This window comes from Mustela erminea, chromosome 9 (genome assembly GCF_009829155.1).
Source record: "Mustela erminea isolate mMusErm1 chromosome 9, mMusErm1.Pri, whole genome shotgun sequence".
Classification (NCBI taxonomy): domain Eukaryota; kingdom Metazoa; phylum Chordata; class Mammalia; order Carnivora; family Mustelidae; genus Mustela; species Mustela erminea.
This window is the reverse complement of record NC_045622.1, coordinates 104,105,983-104,123,377: the sequence shown is the minus strand read 5'-3', so window position 1 is coordinate 104,123,377 and position 17,395 is coordinate 104,105,983. Positions and strand designations below refer to the sequence as shown.

General features: G+C 52.9%; 2 protein-coding genes across 3 annotated transcripts; one reads left to right on the top strand and one right to left on the bottom strand.

The window, feature by feature from the left end:
• Window positions 1–579: 579 nt before the first annotated feature.
• Window positions 580–7,085, bottom strand: TMEM138 (transmembrane protein 138). Its single transcript, XM_032356926.1, is given in 7 exon segments — window positions 580–1,299; window positions 1,574–1,649; window positions 3,008–3,115; window positions 3,118–3,155; window positions 3,158–3,180; window positions 4,417–4,682; window positions 6,682–7,085. Coding segments are annotated over 6 exon segments (486 nt in total). The 5' UTR covers window positions 4,545–4,682; window positions 6,682–7,085; the 3' UTR covers window positions 580–1,186.
• Window positions 7,086–7,175: 90 nt separating this feature from the next.
• Window positions 7,176–16,756, top strand: LOC116598301 (cytochrome b ascorbate-dependent protein 3). Of its 2 annotated transcripts, none has more exons than XM_032356918.1 (7): window positions 7,176–7,329; window positions 10,289–10,396; window positions 11,464–11,662; window positions 12,728–12,936; window positions 13,530–13,684; window positions 14,433–14,589; window positions 15,223–16,756. In XM_032356918.1, the coding sequence occupies exons 3-7, from the start codon at window positions 11,479–11,481 to the stop codon at window positions 15,244–15,246; spliced, it is 729 nt and encodes a 242-aa protein (XP_032212809.1). In that variant the 5' UTR covers window positions 7,176–7,329; window positions 10,289–10,396; window positions 11,464–11,478; the 3' UTR covers window positions 15,247–16,756. The 2 variants fall into 2 exon arrangements, with proteins under 2 accessions (XP_032212809.1, XP_032212810.1); XM_032356919.1 differs by having other exon boundaries at window positions 7,183–7,562.
• The last annotated feature ends 639 nt before the right edge of the window (window positions 16,757–17,395 follow it).

Sequence of the window (17,395 nt, the reverse complement as noted above, 5' to 3'; positions counted from 1 at the left end):
TTAAGTGTCTGCCTTTAGCTCTAGTCATGGTCCCAGGGTCCTGGGATCAAGCTCTGCTTCAGGCTCCCTGCTTGGCGGGAGGCCTGCTTGTCCCTCTCTCGCTCCCTCTGCTGTGTTCCTTCTCTTGCTCTCTGTCAAATAAATAAATAAAATCTTTAAAAAAAAAAAAAACCTATTGTGCCAAAACAGGCCAAAGAACATTTTTATTCTTCTGAGGGCAGTTTAGGACTCTGAAGATGGGGAGAACCCGAATAAAGCATAGAAGTCCAGGGTGTCTGGGTGCCTCAACTGGTTAAGCATCAGACTCTTGGTTTTGGCTCGGGTTATGAACTCAGGGTCAGGAGACCGAGCCCCACCTTGGGCTCTCTGCTCAGCACAGTTTGTCCTCCCTGCACGCCTCTCCCCCCACACCCAGGCACCTGTGCACAGGTGCACACGTGTTCTCTCTCTTGCTAAATTAATTAATTAATTAATTAAATCTTTAAAACAAACAAACAAACAAAAGAAGCCTAGAACTCCAAGGGTTGGGGTGGGGCATCAGACTGCATCTTGAATTTCTATAATAGCTTGTACTCATAATGGCATTCAATAAATATCTTTATTTGTTCTGTGGCTCAAGCTGCCCACTGGGTCAAGTAAATGCTAAGGCCAGGACCTGACATGCCTCTTATCTGCAAAGAGATCTAGCTACACAAACAGACTCCACCATTTATGGAAAAAGAATTCAATTTATTTCCTATTTATAAAATGTAAAAAAAAAAATGCCTTGGTTATAAAATCTAAATATCTCCAGTGTGATCAGTCAGGAGTTCAGAAATGTCACTCTTTGCATCCATTAATTACGTTTGGTGCAAAGAAACAGGTGCCAGGAGCCCCTCCTGTACTAGGCTAAGTGACAGCTTCCCAAGGATCAAGCCTCACAGCCTTATGTGAGAAGAGGGGTAGAGAGTAGGAAAGGGGCAGAACTGAGGGTATGAAGGCCAGGGAGGGTTTTTTACTGAAGCCTGTATTGGGAAACACTTTAATTTGCAAGAGGGAAGATCTTCCTTCTTGACTGTTGAACGTTAAATGGCCCGTCGTAGGAAAGTCAAGGTGCTTCCTGTGCAGAGCCAACCCCCACCTCACAGAGGCACAAATGTAGCCTCTGTCAGGAGGGAAAGGCATCCATCAGTGTGACAAGCAGCGGTCACCTTTGGACTTGCGTGAACTCCTTGCGCAGCCATAAAGAGTCCTGGTAGAAGCGAGGATCACCCAGTCTCACAGCTGTGCGTTTGTAGAAGTAACAGTATAACACTGCCGCTGTGGACAATAAGTAGGAAAGAAGCTTCAGGGATGCTCCCAAATATTCTTTTTAGGCTAAGAACACAACCTAATAAGACAGAGGGGCCCAGCCTCGTGATGTCCCAGTGACTCCCAGCAAGGGCAGCGGGCCATCATCTCTCCTGTTCTTGTCATGGCTGTTCCCCTCATCCCAGGCGGGCAGTGATGGACTGGGAAAGCCAGGATCACGGCCCTTAGTTGCCTGAGCCATAGGTGGGACCAAAGTGAGGCCTGCGGTGGCTCTGGTCCTTACCTAGTCTCTGGAATACAAATAGCGTTTGAAGTCCGTCTGTCCAGACAAAACGGTTGGAGTTTTTCCAGCGTAAGTTCTGAAGGAGACATGAGTAGACAAGGAAACGTTAGTGACCAGATGAGGCCCTAGCATCTCCAACTTGGGTTAGCTGCAGAAATGCGGCCTGTTTTTAAATCAGGCTAATCTCCCCCTCCTTCTTTCTTCCCACAACCCCAAGGAGTGTTTCTCAAAGAAGCTTCAAATTCCCTTTTCCAGCACAAAGAAAATATCCTTTTAATCCTGAAGGATAGCCTTTTCCAAAGTGAAGTGATACACATTATCTCAGGAGTTCAGTGCGGTCACTGTCTTCCTTTGAAGATCTCAGGCTCAGTTCCTGTCAGATAAAGGCTTACTGCACTCAGGGTTTAATCAGATTAACAGCTTTAGAGTACAAAGTACAAAGCCAGGACCTATTTTGGCCCCAAGAACCAGAGCAGAGACAATCCTCTTCAGGAAGCACCGAGAGACTCTGGCACTGTTATTTCTTTCCTGTGAGCTCTACTTCTCTCTGTAGAATAACAAGGACAACTTAATAGAAGGTTCAGTCTTAGAAGACGGCGTTAGTAGAGAAGTGACTAGAGAACCCTGAGGTTTTAATGTGTCCCATCAAGATGAGTACTTGAGAAATAGGTGATACACAAAGAGATGGAATGATTCTCGAAGCAGGAGAAATCTGGAACCACAAAAACTGAGATCTGCTGTGAAGACGTGTTGGCACCTTGGAGATGAGTCCTCGTGTGATAGGGACAGAGCAGAGGGCATGAAGCACTAGAGGGAAGAGGCACTCTTGGCCTGGCCATTTCCTACGGAACACCGATATCTAAGAATACCTTGTCCCAACACCCACCTGCCCAACAGCTACTGATGAAACACAGTCACTTTCCTGTGTTACCAGGACTGCTTTGGGGGAGAGGTGAACAGAATATTCCAGAAGTGTCCCCTGACTCCTGGATAAGGCAGCTCTTTAACACAAATGGTTGGGCAGAAGTGCCTCATGCAGGGACGCCTGGGTGGCTCAGTTGGTTGGGCAGCTGCCTTCGGCTCAGGTCATGATCCCGGCGTCCTGGGATCGAGTCCCGCATCGGGCTACTTGCTCGGCGGGGAGCCTGCTTCTCCCTCTGCCTCTGCCTGCCATTCTGTCTGCCTGTGCTCGCTCTCTCCCCCTCTCTCTCTCTGATAAATAAATAAAATCTTTAAAAAAAAAAAAAAAAAAAAAAAAGAAGTGCCTCATGCAACTTGCAGATGCCCAAGCCCAGGCAGGACCACATTCATTCATCAGAAACACATGTTTCCTGTCAAGGATTCTGTGAGATATGAAAAAAATGATGCCGGATTCCTAGAGAAAAGACACTACTAGCCCCTTAAGGATTCAGGAACTCAGAGCTCCGCTCTTACCATGACCCAGACATGAAGGGAGATGCTGAGGGCGAAGTAAACAGCTGTGAGGATGATGGTCCCTTTGAACTTGTGGAACAGGAGGTTGACCAAGCCAGCCTGGAAGACCGAAGGTGTTTGAAGAACATGAGGAAAATGATGATGATGTGAAGAGGATTGCGATATCCTGGATGCTGCAGACAGTCAAACACAACACAGTCAAATGGAGGTCTGTGCGGTCACCCAAGGGCTGGCCCTAAGTCCTAAGGGACACCATGAAATCTGGCCTTCCCTCTGCTCTAGGCCTCCGAAACCACACACCCTGCCCCACAAGGTGGCACGGACCTTGGGTCCCAAATGACATGAAGCTTGAACCACCTGCTGGCACCATCAGCGTGCTGCAGCCCATAGATAAGGCTTTCCTGCTCTGATGCTCTTAACCTTCTAGACACTTGGGAGGAGAAGCTGCTTTCTTCCCTGTGTCCAAAAAAAAGCCAGCCCTGCCTGTCACATAACCTGGGCCTACCAGACATTCCCATCTAGAGAGACAGCAACGCCTTTCCCTTCATCTCTGCACGGCCAATGTCTTAGTGCATTCAAGTCTCAGTTCCAATGTCTCCTCTTCCAAAACCCTCCTATAACCCCACTGCCTCAAGGAGCCCTCCCCTCTCTGCTTTCCACCCCCTGTACGACATTTGTTACTATTCAAAATTATCTTTAAAAAAGGGGGGGGCCGCCTGGGTGGCTCAGTGGGTTAAAGCCTCTGCCTTCGGCTCGGGTCGTAGTCCTAGGGTCCTGGGATGGAGCCCGGCATTGGGCTCTTTGCTTTGCAGGGAGCCTGCTTCCCCCGCTCTCTCTGCCTGCCTCTCTGCCTGCTAGTGATCTCTGTCTGTCAAATAAATAAATAAAATCTTTTTTAAAAAATGTATTCATTGTCTCTTTCTACTTGAGTGGAAATCCTGTGAGAGCAAGAAATTGTCAGCTTTACTACTGCACCTAGAACACCGGCTGGCAGGCCAATGAACAGTTGCTGAGTGAAGGGAGACAGTGTCGAAGACTGGTTTTCTGTTGGTAACTTGCCTCATGGAGTCTATGAATCGTTGTGGAAGAAAAATGCCAACAGCTTCCATCCCATATATATAAAGGATATGACTGCCCTTTTAGCCTGCTGTTCTATAATCCTCTTTCATGGCACTGTAAGACAATACTTCTACTCACAGATGGAGAAAATGACCCTCTGACCTCTCCCTGGATTCCAGACCCTTGTTAGAAGCATATAAATACAGGACCTGTGTGACATGTCTGTGGAGTACCCAAGATATGCGAAATTTTATTTTCCCTGAGATTTCTTTTTAAAATACGGAATCACAATTGTCAGGGCCTTCAAACGGCTCAGGGCTCAGCTGTCCGGTCCCACCCAATGAACTCACATGAAGAGCACCAGCTGGATGACGGGAGCCGTCCGGAGCAGCTCCGAGAAGGAATTGACAAAGAGGTCATAGGACAGCAGGAGGAACTGCAGGGAGAGCACCAGGCTATAGTTACTGGTCTGCAGCATCTTCCTTCTGCTTTACTGGGCCCCCAGGGGCACATTCCACAGTTCCCCAGAAGACAGCTCCGGGTTTTCTCCCCAGCACTGAGGAAGAAGCACTAGTTCCTCAAATGGGAGTTGTTTTCCTTGCTCTAAGACAAGGGCCTGTTGAGGCAAAAAGAAAAAAAAAAGAGAGGAGAGACAGGTGGTTAGAAATTCATTAATACAGTAAATATTTACTGAGGACCTACTACATGCCAGGCGCCATTCCAGGTGCTTGGGATAACATCAATGACCAAAACCACTACCACCTCCCAAAAAACCCAACTAGTCACTCCTAGGGGCCTTTACCCTCAAACTTTCTCCATGCCTGGAAACTTCTAACTGCAGAGCTCTTTCTTTTTTAAGTTTTAATTTATTTATTTTAACTAATCTCACCCAGCGTGGGGCTCAAACTCAGGACCTTGAGGCCAAGAGTCACGTGCTTCTCCCAACTGAGCCAGCCATGTACCCCAACGCAGAGCTCTTTCTAACCACTTCTGAGTTCAAAGGAATCTAGGAGCACTACAAAGAGTGACTGTCTGGTCGTGCAATTAATACGAATTCTAATACTAATTGCAGCAAACCTTTATATATCACTCACAATATGCCAGGAACTATTCTTTCTTTTTAAGTTATTTTTATTAACATATAATGTATTATTTGCCCCAGGGGTACAGGTCTGTACACATTTCATAGCATTCACCATAGCACATATCCTCCCCGATGTCCATAACCCAGCCACCCTATTCGTACCCCCCTTTTTTTTTTGAGTAATCTCTACAACCAACCTGGGGCTCAGACACATGACCCTGATCCCCGATATCAAGTCACATGCTCGACCAACTAAGCCAGCCAGGCACCCTGGCCAGGGACTATTCTAAACACTAAAATTCTTGAACTCTCACAATAACCCCATGAAGTAGAAGACACACAATTATTACTCTATGCATTACACAGGTAGGACAACGGAGGCCCAGAGAAGTAAAATAATTTGCTCTGGGTCACACTGCTTGCTAGTAGCAGTGGCAGAGCTGGCATTGGGATTCAGGTAGCCTGGGTCCAGAGTCTGTGCTTTTAACCACTACCCAAAGCAGCCTCTCCTGAAATAGACGGGCTGACATGTAACTAGGCGGGAAAGATGTTGGCGCAGAACGGGAAACGGTGCAGGCAGTGCAGAGGAAATAGTGCTCTCCTGCAAAAGTCTATGTTTAAGGTGGTGGCAACACAGTGGCACCAGGTAAGGGGGACTGGGCCTTTACTTTCATAAATCCCAAGGCCCAGAAGTTGCTCTGCAGGTGTCCCATGACCCCTTCAGCTGGGTCAAATTGATAAACAAATTTCAAAATGCTCTGAAGCCCAACACGATGAGATTAAATGAACATCTGCAAAATGTTCTACAATTTACAAACTCTTTTTTTAATATTCACCAGATTCCTTAACCCCGCATCCGTGTTGAGAAGCAGCCATCAGTAGGAATATAATGGCCGCATACCCAGGGGCTCTGAGAGGTTAAGGAACCGCATCCCCCTCACCTGGTGGAAAGTCCCACCTCCGTGGCCGCGGGATGGCACTTCCTCTGAGCGGAGATTCCGCATTCGTAAACAACACTGACAGCTATCAACTACGACCAGCACCGTGACACGCCCGGCGACCTGGACAATTGCCTTTAATCCTCGCCACTGCTCCGCGAAGCGGGAAAGAATGAGCGCCCCCCCCCCCGCCCCCGTTTCACAGGCAAGAGCACAGGGTCAGCGTTCAAGTGCCTCCAGGTCGCGGGGGAGCAGAGCCAGGCTTCCCAGCGCGGGGGGGACACCAAAGCCCGCGCTCTAAACCACTTCACGGGCCCCCACGGCGGGCTGTCGCGAGGTTCGGTGACAGGGAACCGCCGCCGCCAACTCCGCGGAAGGGAAGCCCCGCCCCTCCGCTTTAGGGCAGCAGGGATTCGCGAGGTAACGAAGCCGTCTTCGGTCTGTCCGCCGCTCCCTGCCGCGCGCCCTTTGTCCCCAGAGCAGTTTTCCTCCCAATCCTTCCCAAGCCACCTCAAAACGCGGCTGCCTGGGCAAACAAACCAACAAAACACCCAAAACAGTGACAACAAAAAAGCCGACTCTGGTCACCTCACCCAAGCACTCGCGCCTCCGAGACCCAACGTCGGTTGTCATGGGGACGCCGTCCTGGCTTCCGGACACCGGTGTAGCTCCCGGAAGTAGATGGCGGACGCGGGCTGCGTTCGTCCCGAGTTAGCCGCCGGTCCTCGGTTTCCCCTCCAAGCTCTGCGGCCGGCCCGGCCGCCATGTTTGGCCTCCGCCGTCCTGGGCCCGCGCCTCTCCTGCCCTCCCAGCGTCGCCGCACCCGGCTCCGGTCCTCCCCAGCAGCTGCCCGCGGACTCCCGCCCACGCCGCGCGGGGCCTTGCTGCGGGCCAGCCCCCGGCGGGAGGCTTCGAGTCCGCCCAAACGAGATGGCGGTGAGGGATCCGGCCGAGCGGTGGCGGCGCTCCCCGGGAAAGAAACGCCCGTGTTGGAACTGGAGATGGGAGCCGGCCACCTCGGACTTCATTTCCCAGGCGGCCGCGCGCGCGACCGGAAGTGCGGGGAGCCTATAAGAGGGGGAGGCGGCCGGGTTCGTGGGCACTGAGGCGCTGGCGAGGACCGTGTGTTCGTGTGTGATGTGGAGGGTTCGTGATTCCATACGCCTGGAGTCCTGGTAGCTGCGGCGCCGGGGGGCGAGAGGCGGGTCTCCGAGACCCCTGCGACGCACTGTGGTTCGGGGGTGAGGAAGAGCTCGGATGGGGAGTCCGGGGATCTGGGTTCGAGTGCTGGCTCCGCTACTGCCTCTCTTCGTGCTGTCGCTACTCCTCACTCGAGCTCAGCTTTCTCTTGTAGGACATGGACGCCGTTGTCCGCGCCCTTCCTTCTGCAGGTGTGGTGTGGTTGTACAGGCACAAAAGCCCTTCGGAAGTCGCAGTCAGCAGGCGGAGCCCCTCGCCCTAATTGTCATCGAAGGTTAGCTAGGACCAACAGCCCCTTCGTCCCCGCACAAGAGTCGGGGATCGGGCTCGGGGTTCCTGGAAGGGTTCTCCGGACAGCTGAGCCACACCGGGGCAGCCTGGAAGGTCGGGTCTGTAATCTCTGTGGCGCGGAGGAGCGCCTTGCCTAGCTACCTCCTGACTGTAATTTAGGGGTCCTCGCTCCTGAGCCCAGACTTTACAGAAGCCACGTTTGGACGTGAGGAGACCTTGGAGCTGAGGGAAGAGAACTGGGAACCTGTACTAGCTCTGCCACTCAGCGTGGCCAAGTCGCTCTCCTTTGAGTCCCAGTGATCTTGATCTGTAAGAGAAGAGTTTAGGACTTGAACCCGAAGTCTGATTCTTAGGATTTCCAAAATCCCCACCATTCATCCTGGAAGCGGGGGCAACAAATCGACTTTCTGTTCCTCCATCTATGTAGTTCTAAATAATAAAAGTAGTACTGTAAGAGTTTGGAGTAGAGCCTTTTTCTAAGATCAAGGGCTGAATGGAAAGTACCCATTTCTTACACTGGGGCCTGATTTTTTTTTTTAATATTTTATTTATTTGACAGGGAGAGACACAGCAAAAGAGGGAACACAAGCAGGGGGAGTGGGAGAGAGAGAGAAACGGGCTTCTGCTGAGCAGAGAGCCAGATCCCAGGACCCTGGGATCAGGACCCGAGCCAAAGGCACACACTTAACAGCTGAGCGAGCCCCAGGCACCCTGGGCCTGATCTCTTTTTATTGAAGCCAGGGAGAAGCCTTTTTGTCAAGGAACTGAGGGGAGTATTGGGTTGGAGAGTACATTTCTTAGATCATGGTTGACAAACTATGACACACCGCCTGCTTGGTTTTTTCATTTTTAAAATGTTTTAAAATGCTTCCCCCTCTCTCTCTGCCTGCCTCTCTGCCTGCTTGTGATCTGTCAAATAAATAAATAAAATCTTAAAAAAAAAAAGCAACAATTGAAAAGGAAAATATTTTCTTTTTTTGTTTTTTAAAGATTTTATTTATTCATTTGACAGACAGAGATTACAAGTAGGCGGGGAAGCAGGCAGAGAGAGAGAGAGAGGAGGAAGGCTCCCTGCTGAGCAGAGAGCCCGATGTGAGGCTTGATCCCAGGACCCTGGGATCAAGACCTGAGCGGAAGGCAGAGGCTTTAACCCACTGAGCCACCCAGACGCCAAAAGGATAATATTTTCTGATATGTAAAAAGGACATGAATCTGAAATTTCAGTGCCCACAAATAAAGTTTTTTGGGAACATGGCTGTGTTCATTTGTGAAGGTACTGTCTATGATGACTGCTTTTGCACTACATCAGAAGAGTTGATGACATAGTTGGGAGAGAGACTGCGGCTCGAAAAGCCTGAAATATTTACCATTCCGGCCCTTACAGAAGGGCAAGCTGACTTCTGCCACAGCCTGGGGCTCTACAAAGTGAGGGCAGAATAAGAAACCAAACAATGGTGAGCACATCTGGAAATCATAGCACAACTTACTTTCTTGGAATCAATGAGAGAGTATTCTCAGTGTTAGGGTTGCAATTTTCACTGCATTCTTTTCTTTCTTTCTTTCTTTCTTTTTAAGATTTTATTTATTTATTTGTCAGAGAGAGAGAGTGCACATGCGCAAGCAGCAGAGTGGCAGGCAGAGGCGGGAGAGAAGCAGGCTCCCTGCCAAGCAAGGAGTCCGATGCAGGACTCGATCCCAGGACCCTGGGATCATGACCTGAGCCGAAGGCCACGGCTTAACTGACTGAGCCACCCAGGCTTCCTGCATTCTTTTCTTCTTTTGCACTCTTGCACAGAGGAAGGGATCATCTTTGTATTGTGAACAGTGTTAACTCTGCAGCTTTCTGTCAGAAAAGCGTCCCCATTGTGAACTCTAAGGCTGTCCCAGGGCAGTAATCCAGGACCTCTTCTAGAAGGGTGGATACAGCCCTTTTGATTATATTTACTTTGGTTTTTCTTCCCCAAAGGAAAAGGAAGTCATGAAAGATAATTGTCTGAGGGAGGGAGCCTGCTGACCGAGTGCTTCATGCTGACTTTCCTGGGCAGGTGACTGAAACATCCGGTGACCTGAAACTTTCTCTGCTCTTACAGGGACTAAGGGGTCACCTCTGAGGCCAGGTAGCGAATCTCTGAGCTCAGTAGTTGAGTCACGAAACTTCTAGGAAGATGGTGACATTATTTTCCCTCGGCCTTATGGAAGCTTATCCCCAGCCCCTTGGATCTTCCTTTCTCAGTGATTACTGCCAATTTGGGTCACATTGTGAGAGTTCGGGGTCTGTTTCTGTGTCATTTGTAGGGGGACACCTGCTGTGGAGAGAGTTGGCACAGTATCAGGGCCACCGAGGGGCCTGGGCTGGCACGGGGGGCACGAGCTGTAGTTTGTAGCTAGGATGGGCTGTGACAACACCCAGAAGAGAAGAATACTTTGCTCTCACAACGTCCTTATGGACATTTCCTCACTTGCCCTTCCAGCAACCTATGGTCAAGGAAAAAACAGGAGCCTTGAAACCCAGCAGACAAGGGTTTCACGGGTTTCAGACTGGGTCCAAAGGCTGGTGTTTAATCTTCCTGAGCCCCAGTTTCCTCATCTGTAAAATGGGGATGGTAACTGCTCACAGGAGCTAAGGGGTTCATGCGTTCATGGGTTCCAGTGGGGCATCTGCTCATAGCCACTCTTCAGTATGTTCTTACTAGCATGCATGCCTTTCAGATGAGACAACCGGGTCTTACAAATGCCAAGTGATCTGCTCAAGACGCCCTACTTCATAAGAACTGGAGTCTCGGCCATTGCTCGGTGAGCCTACCGCTACGTCTAAAGGTGAGGAACCGAGTGTTTTATCTCCATGGGCGTTCTCGGCTGTGTCAGGGACTTTCCTCTCCGCTACCTGGTTCAGACTGAGGGATTTCAGCTGCAGGAGACCGCACTGTCCCCTCCTCGGTGTGAGCCCATGGGACATGGGGACTGCCACGAGAGCTGGGCCCGTGTTGCCTACACGTCAGGCGAGAGCAGAGCTGGCCCTGTGGCTTTGTGCATTTGCCTGCTAGCCGGCCCTCAAGTCCAGTTGCCTGGTTTGTAAGAGCAGCTGCTCAGGGGCCTAGACATTTGTCTGAAACCGGAGTAGGTGTCTGAGTGTACCTAGGACACAGAGAAATCTCAAAACAAACTCTTGCTTTCTAGACCATGAGTTCTTGCTTCCTCTTTTTTCTTCTGAACTTTCCTCAGAGGAAGAGAAAGCAGAAGTCTGGGGTCTAGGGACATCTGAGGGCTGCTGTCCAAGGTGTGGAGTGTGGGGACTTCAGAGCCGAGGCCCGATCTTACTTCCGCAAAGGGAGGGTTAGCCCCAGAGAGTTTGCCATCTGGCAAAGAACTTTTCCGTAGAAGTGGACGATCCCAGGACTTCCTCTCAGCTGGCCTGATCGCTGTGTGTTGGCTCCTTGCACGTGATATTTTTGCCTCCTTCTGTCAGAACCGAGGGCCTAGGCATTTGTGCGATCTAGCCTGGGTCTGGACTCCTGGCCCTTGTTGTTTGGTGGGGGACGGTGGTTTGGATTCTTTACCGTTCAGTCCTGTGAACGGAGGCTAATCCCAGGGCTTTGGGCCGAGAGCCTTGACGTCCAGCCCCTCTCCAGAGCAGGGCCCAGGCCCATGCTGGCTGCACTGTGTGCTGCCAGGTCCTGGGTGGGGCCTCCCTTACTGTGCATAACCTGAGATCAGGCCGACCCAGCACCCCAGGTCTCATGGGGTGCTGCCCAGGCTGGTGGCAGGAGGGCTAAAGTGAAAAGTGCCCGCTGTTACCAGTAAGAGCGAGTTCGGTGTTCCCTGCAGTAGCTGGTGCGTGGGGGGCACTTGAGCCAGCAGGGACGTGTGACTTCCGCTTCTCCCAGGAGCGCCTGCTCAGAATGGCCATGGGGTGGTTCTACTTGTCCTTCTACGCCCTGTGCCTCCTGGGCTTGCTGTGTGTCATCCTCACCATCTACTGGATGCAGCTGTGGCACGGGGGCTTTGCCTGGGATGGCACCATTCACATGTTCAACTACCACCCAGTGCTCATGGTTGTTGGCTTAGTGGTGCTCTACAGCGCTGGTGAGTACCCAGACTTCCCCGGGGCTGGCCTTGGTCGCCATTGGCTTTGTGGCTCTGGGAGTGCGGTGGGGCAGGCTGTCTCCCGGCCCAGGTGTCATTCGCAGGAAGGAGTAGTGAGAATGGGGGCGTCTGGGGAGGGTAGCTTTACTCTAGGGCTGGGGTGGCAGCCTTTTCCTGTACAGGGGCACATGACAAAGGCTTGGCAAAGCACAGTACCCGTGTTGCAGCTGCTCATCTCTGTTCTCGTAGTGTGAGTAGCCATGGTTAACCCCAAAACATATTCGTGGCCGTGTTCCCATAAAACTTTACGTACAAAAACGTGCAGCAGGCTGGATGTGGCCCATAAGCTGTAGTTTGCTTTAGGGAGCGGGAGATCGAAGCCTCTCGTGCCCTAGTCAGGTCCTTACACAAGGAAGCGGCTTCCTCCCGCCACTCCCATCTTTGCCCTGTGCATTCAGAGCTGGGCCTTGGGGCCCAGGGGGAGCCTCGTTTCCCCACCTGTAAAATGGGAATGATGGCATCGATCACAGCAGCTCATTCTGTGTACTTCTGAAACCTCATCCCGTTTTGTCCTTCCAAGAAGCCTGTGAGATGGGTCCCCACCGTTATGCCCATTTTTGGAATGGAGAGGTTTGGAAACAAGATGCCAGATGACCAAGAGGCAGAGCCAGGGGGTGGACATAGGTTCTCTAACCTTGCTAAAAGCCTGCGTTTGTGACCGCTAACGTCAGTTGTGAGAATTCGCTTAGAAGAAATATTGAACGTGACATTGCTTTTGCAGCTGCAGAAGTGCACACGAATGTGTGTGTAATGCAGTCAAAGACGGGCAGGTCCCAGAAGCCCACTCCTCCCTTTGTATCACTATGCTCCCTTCGCCCCAACACACACCTCATTATGGCCACTATCCCAGCAATGAGCAGGGATAGGAGACGCTGGGGGGTGTGTGGGGGATGCTCTGTGCTACCCTCCCCTCCTCCTCTGGTTGGGAGGCCGCGTTCATGCCCCTAACTTTGGGGGAGTAGCACGAAGGGGAGAAGCTGGGCCCTGGGACATTCTCTTCCACAGCCTCACTGGTGTACCGGCTGCCGCAGTCCTGGGCAGGGCCCAAGCTGCCATGGAAGATAGGCCACGCGGCCCTGCACCTGCTGGCCTTCATCCTGACGGTGCTGGGGCTGGTCGCCGTCTTTCAGTTCCACCGCCGCTCCAAGATCCCCAACCTCTACTCCCTGCACAGCTGGCTGGGCATCGTCACCGTTTTCCTTTTCGCCTGCCAGGTGCGTTCTCTCCTTTGGGTTCCCGCTCCCAGCTGGCGGCTGTGGGCTCTGCTCAGGGCTTCCCGTGCACCTGCACCACACGCTCCCTCTGCTCAGCGCCCGGAGACGGCTCCTCAGGGCGCATCCCAGAGCGCAGGCAGCTTAAATGCCGGAGACTACCGGTTCCCATGCTCGTCTGTTGTGCTCTTACCCGGTGCGCTGCCCATCTGTCGTCGCTGAGGTCACCCAGTCACTGCACACGCCACGCCAACTCTAGATCATCTTTTCCACTGTTCTTTGAACCAGAAGCAATTCTGGAAGTGGCTTCCACATTCTGACATCAGCCCCCTACAAGCGAGGAGTCTTATGGGCCAGGAATGGAAGGAAACAGAGACATACAAGGATGGCTGGGCTTTCGGGAGCCTGGGCTTATAGCTAAACTTTTCGTGGAACATTCTGGTTTGGCTAAGAAGCGACCACAGTGCAGAAGCTAGGGGTGGCCCCTGATGGGAGGTTTGAGCTGGGAAAGAAGGGCGGGGGACTACTGCAGGGTAGGAGGTCCCAGTGAGGTGCCCAGCACAGGGCAGTCAGGTTCTTTCTCCCTGTGTCCACAGTGGTTCCTGGGCTTTGTCGTCTTCCTGCTGCCCTGGGCGTCTGAGTGGCTGCGCAGCCTCCTTAAACCCGTCCACGTCTTCTTTGGAGTCATCATCCTTTCTCTGTCCATCGCGTCGGTCATTTCCGGCATTAATGAGAAGCTTTTCTTCAGTCTGTGAGTGCAGTGGGGCTCCCAACTGTAACACGGAGGGGGAAGACATGGGGTCTTCGAAAGGTGTACCCTGTGAGCATAGGACCTAGCCAAGGGAGGGGAGCCTTTGGAGTTGGGCTTGTTCCTGGTCTGGAAGGTCATGGAGTCTTCAGATGGAGATGGTAAATTGCTCAGCAAACATTTATCTACCATCAAATTGACTCAGTACCTACTGTGCGTATCAAGTACTTAGAGCCTACTAAGTACTAAGAAACTCTTCTAAGTGCCTTAAATTGAATCCTTTAATCATTTTTACAACATAGGTACTCTTGTCATTGCCATTTACAAATAAAGGAACTGAGGCACAGAGAGGTTAAGTAACTTACCTAAGGGCACACAGCCAGTAAGTGGCAGAGCCTGGCTTTGAGTCAAGATTACAGCCTGTATGTCTAACCACTACCATCTCTTATTCTTTCTAGGCAGGAGCATAGGTAGTGAAAGCAAATAGATATGAGGTCCGACTGGGCTTTACGTCTTCGCTGTGCCATTTCCTAGTTCTGTGACTGGACAAGCGAATCCCACCTCTTTGAGCTTTAGTTCCCTCAGTGGGAAAAAGCAGTCTGCAGAGATTTGCTGTGGTGGGAAGGGCTTAGTATGTTAACGTTCCAGGTCACAGATGGTCCTTGGAAGCTTTCTTCACCATCTGCAAATGGTGTTGGGCAAAAACAGGTACAAAGTCTGTCGAGGGCCTCCCTTGTTTTGTCGTCCTCAGGAACAATGCCACCCAGCCGTACTCCCATCTGCCCGGTGAAGCCATCTTTGCCAACAGCCTGGGGATGCTGGTGATGGTCTTCGGGCTCCTGGTGCTCTATATCCTCCTGGTTTCGTCTTGGAAACGCCCAGAGCCAGGGACCCTGACGGAAGGACAGGTACGGGGTCCTAGTCTCCCATTCCAGGTTGGGGTTGGGCCAGGTCTCGAGAAGGGTCCCCCAGGAAAGGCTTGGGCCTTGCCGGGAAGAGCACTCAGTAGTGTGGTGGGAAAGCCAGTGGCTTGAAGGTGGGGTTAGGTTGGCGGTGGGGCCCACGGGGGTCAGCACAGCACACCCCAGCAGCTGCTCGGGCTTGGGGGCTCCGGGAACCTCTTTTCTTGGGAGAGGACAGGTCTTTCTGCCCCTCCCCAGATTCCTGTGGTTTCACGAGGGGAAAGCGTGGCCTTCTCTCCCCCAAGGAAGGGCTTGGGCATGATGAGCGGGTGTCATAATTTCTACTTTTCCAGCCTTGGGGCTGGTCTTGTGAGGCAGGATTTATCTAGCAGGCCGAAGGGGTGAGCGCTTGGACTAGGTGTCGCCTGCTTGTGGCCATCAGGCACCCGAAGGGTGTGGTGAGGGGGCTTGTCTATCAGGCCAAGGGGCTCTGGGGCTTCCCTAAAAGACGTGGCTTGGGTGGAGAACGTTCTGCAGGTCGGGGTTCTGTCTGAGCCACTCAGGCCTGTGGGACTCCTGCACGTTAGGGCCATGCTGAGGGGATGCCGTTAACCCCGTTGCCTCTGCCTGTCTTTCCAGCCCCTGTTGCGTGACGGGGAATGACGCGGGAAGGGGCAGCCAGGGGCAGGTGAAGGTGCTGTCCTGTCCCTCAGCAGCTCTGCTCTGCCTGGGGCTCCCGTCTGGCTTCAGCAACAGATCGCCTTGGGCTCCGGGCCCAGACCGCTTCGTGCCTCCACATGGGGACTGCTCCCTCCGCCACCCACCGTGCTGCCTGCTGGCTTCGCTTGGCAGCTTCGCCTTCTGTACTCCCTCCTGGCCTCAACTTCTCGGTTCTTCATTTACATACGCCCCCCTCCCCCAGCCCAGGGCTGCTGCTGCCGCCCCTGCTCTCCGTGTGAAGTCAAGCTCATTTCCCCTTTAGACCCCTAGGATGTGGTAGGAGATCTTGACAGCTCAGTTGAGCCGGTACTCAATGGGCAGGTGCAGAGTCAGGGAGGCAGCGAGGTCCAGCAGCTTCCCCTTAAAGGCCTGCCTTCCGTTTGGGCCGCCCCCACCGTGGGCTGGGCATCAGCCGCCCAGCCAGGCGTGAGGCTGGGCACAGACTTCTCGAGGTGACGGAGGGAGTGGGGAGGATGGCAGCCGAGCGGGTTCCCAGAGAAGTCGGGGAGCTGACTGCCCTTTGCTGTTCTGTCTCATGTTTCCACATTCCCTGTCTGCCTGGGCTGACTGGGTGGCTCCCCTTTGCTGCTACAGCCCTGGCCTAGATTCTGGCCTTTGCCTATGACCCCTGCAAGCACCAGTCACGGCCAGGAAGCCCCACGAACCCTGGTAGCCTGCTCTCCCAACAACGGGCTGTACCCAGATGTCCCGGAGCACTGAGCCCCAGGGGGGCCTCACACTTCCTTTGCTGCCCCTCCCTGGACCAGGGCTCCCCTGCCTGTCCCCGGGCAAGCTGGCAGAGCTCCAGCCCAGCTGATTTTCACTCTCCAGCTTACCATGAAACAAGCCAAAGCTGTGATGCACCGTGCCCAGCGGATCCCTGGGGCCACAGCCACTTTCCAAGGTGCTCCCTGCTGAGTATCGGGCTGCCTCATGCCAAGGCTAGAACTGGTCTCCTGTTATGCCAGGGGGTGAGCAGCTGCTTGCCTCTCAAGAAGCTGGGCTTGGGGTGCTGTGGCTTCCCCGCCCTATCCCAACGAGCCCTGCCAGGTCCCAGGTTCCATACTGTCGTCCTTAGTGAGAAGCAGCGGGCACCCGAGGGCTGGGGTGCACTTCCCCTGGCAGGTGGAGATGAGGCCGACTGTCTACCCCAACCCCACGTGGCCTGATGGCAGGACTGACTGGACTTCCTGAGGGGATGAAGCCTTTGAAGCCATTGGGATGACTGCCACACACCTCAGTCAACATGACCAGTGCCCCCTCTTTCCGTGGTGGTGGGGGGCTGTAACCTGAAGCTTGATTTCCATTTATCATGTTTTTAAGAATCAAAGCCTTCTCTACTGTGCTGCCGTGACATGGTGGCTAAATGAGCTCTGAGAAACTTATTAAAAGCCTCTGGACAGTTCTGACCCTCAGCCTGGGGAGGAACAAACCCAAAGGCACCAAAAATCCCGTGACTGTCCTGGAACCCTATGTGACTCGTGGTCTGTGTGGGTGTCCTTAATAATGAAAAGCTTCTGAGTACTGGGTTATCTCACAAGGAAGGAAATGCTTCCTGTTTTATAATCCGGAACTCAGAAAGTGACTTGGTCACTGGTGACTGAGGTGCCTCGGGTAGGAAATGGTAAAATCGGGATCCACAGGCCAGATGTTTGTGCCAGTCTCCTTCCCAGCTGCTGGGTCTGTGTGTTCTGTGCACACTGATAACCATACCTAGCAATCTGGGATCCGGGGTGCACACTCATGGGGAAGAGGGGGCCCTGGGCCCAGGGACTGAGGGCGGCTGCAGTCAAGTTTGGGCACAGTAAGTGATGGAGAGCCCCCTTCCTGGGCCGACACCTCCTGGCGGTGGAGCAGATGACCCAGGAGGAGTTGGGGGCGGACACTGGAGGTGACGGTGCCCCTCAAACAGTAAGCACCTGGCCTGTGCTGGGGGCTTTACCTTCATCAGCTCACTTCAGGGCTCACCCCCGTCCCCGTGGGATACTGTTCCGATGTTACAGCTTCCAAGAGGCTAAGCAGTAGACCTGAGTTTTCGTAGCTGGCTTGAAGCAGAATCAGGATTTAGCCTTGAGTCCATGCCGGTGCCTTT

Bases quoted from the DNA above. Each gene is read 5' to 3' on its own strand.
- LOC116598301 (XM_032356918.1), top strand. From the start codon at position 11,479: ATGGCCATGGGGTGGTTCTACTTGTCCTTCTACGCCCTGTGCCTCCTG. The intron at 11,663-12,727 runs GTGAGTACCCAG...TCTCTTCCACAG, and splicing joins AGTGGTGCTCTACAGCGCTG to CCTCACTGGTGTACCGGCTG. The intron at 12,937-13,529 runs GTGCGTTCTCTC...CTGTGTCCACAG, and splicing joins TTTTCCTTTTCGCCTGCCAG to TGGTTCCTGGGCTTTGTCGT.